At 64.8% G+C, this 1,496-nt stretch overlaps 1 protein-coding gene across 1 annotated transcript in view; it reads right to left on the bottom strand.

Annotated features, from left to right (window-relative positions):
* The window catches only part of TMEM98 (transmembrane protein 98), a 20,695-nt gene extending 19,456 nt beyond the window's left edge, over positions 1 to 1,239 (bottom strand). Inside the window, exons 1-2 of the mRNA XM_009999328.1 lie at positions 1,109 to 1,239; positions 240 to 371 (exon numbers count right to left, since the gene is read on the bottom strand). Coding sequence (XP_009997630.1) covers positions 240 to 371; positions 1,109 to 1,239 — 263 coding nt within the window. The remainder of the gene's footprint in view (positions 1 to 239; positions 372 to 1,108) is intronic.
* Between the last annotated feature and the right edge of the window lie 257 nt (positions 1,240 to 1,496).

The raw sequence follows: 1,496 nt of genomic DNA on the forward strand, positions 1-1,496 counted from the left end.
TGGACCCCCCTCCAAAAATCCTCACCCCCCCCCTGCCCCGTGTCACCCCCCACCCTGTGTCCCCCAGACCCTTGGGGGACATTCCCACCCAGACACCAGCTCCAGGATGGTCCCAGCCGTGGGGTGGTGACCCCCAGATCTCTGCCGTCTGCCCCACGATGGGGGGGGTTGACACTGCCTGGGGGTCCCCAGCAGTGGGGGGGACACATGGGGCACCCCGGGGGGACACCCAGACTTACGAGGCGTCCTCGACCCAGTCCTCATTCTCCAGGATGGCCTCGATGTGGGGGTTGGTGATGACCACGTCGTCCAGCTCCAGCTCCGAGGGCTCCGATGGTGTCTCACTGGTCCCCATCAGGTCCACGATGGGTCTGTTGGGGACACGGGGGGACATCCCTGGCAGCAAGGCCACCTCCTCGGGTGGAGGTGACCACCTCCTTGGGTGTCCTCCTCCCTCCCCCGTGCTGGGTGTGTCCCCAGTGTCAACCCTCTGGTGACAGTGGACGTGTCCCCACCACTGTCCCCTTGGGGATGGTGGATGTGTCCCCATGATTGTCCCCCTGATGATGGTGGATGTGTCCCCACAATTGTCCCCCTGATGATGGCAGACGTGTCCCCAGCATCCTCCTCTAGATAATGGTGGACATGTCCCCACCGTTGTCCCCTTGGTGATGGTGGATGTGTCCCCATCACCAACCCCCTGCTGCTGGCAGACATGTCCCCTGCATCCTCCCCTTGACAAGGGTGGATGTGTCCCCACCACTGTCCCCCTGATGGTGGATGTGTCCCCACCACTGTCCCCCTGATGATGGCAGATGTGTCCGCAGCATCCTCCTCTAGGTGAGGATGGATGTGTCCCCACCACTGTCCCCTTGATGACAGTGCCACGTGTCCCCATCACCAACCCCCTGCTGGTGGGGGACACGTCCCCAGCATCCCCCTCCAGATGAGGGTGGACACCTCCCCACCACTGTCCCCTTGCTGATGCTGGAGGTGTCCCCACCATCACTGCCACCATGATGCCAGGGGGCTGGCCATGTCCCCAGCCATGTCCCCAGCTGTCCCCTCAGCCGTGTCCCCAGCCGTGTCCCCAGCCCGGGGGACCCACCTGGTGTCGCAGGGACGGCGCAGGTCCTGGGGGTGGCAGAACCTCTGGCGACAAACCACCACCAGGGCCACCAGGGAGGCCAGGAAGATGGTGGCCAGGACCCCGATGGCCACGATGACAACTGTCTCCATGGCTGGTCCCTGCCAGGGGGTGGCTCAGGCACCCGGTGCCATGGTGGCACCACGGGGGCTGCGGTGACAGGGGGACATTGGGGGGTGATTGGTGTCCCCACCCAACCCCTGCACCCCAAAATCCCCAGCCAGGACTTGCTGTTTCCCCACGGATGGTCCTTCTGGAGACAAGTGTGTCCCTGCAGGGGGGGTGATGTGGGGGGGACAGGGGATGTGGGGTTGTCCCTATGGGGGACAGAGGCTGGAAAGGCTCCTGG

The sequence above is a fragment of the Chaetura pelagica genome, unplaced genomic scaffold, assembly GCF_000747805.2.
Source record: "Chaetura pelagica isolate M959 unplaced genomic scaffold, ChaPel_1.0 scaffold625, whole genome shotgun sequence".
NCBI classification, from domain to species: Eukaryota; Metazoa; Chordata; class Aves; order Apodiformes; family Apodidae; genus Chaetura; species Chaetura pelagica.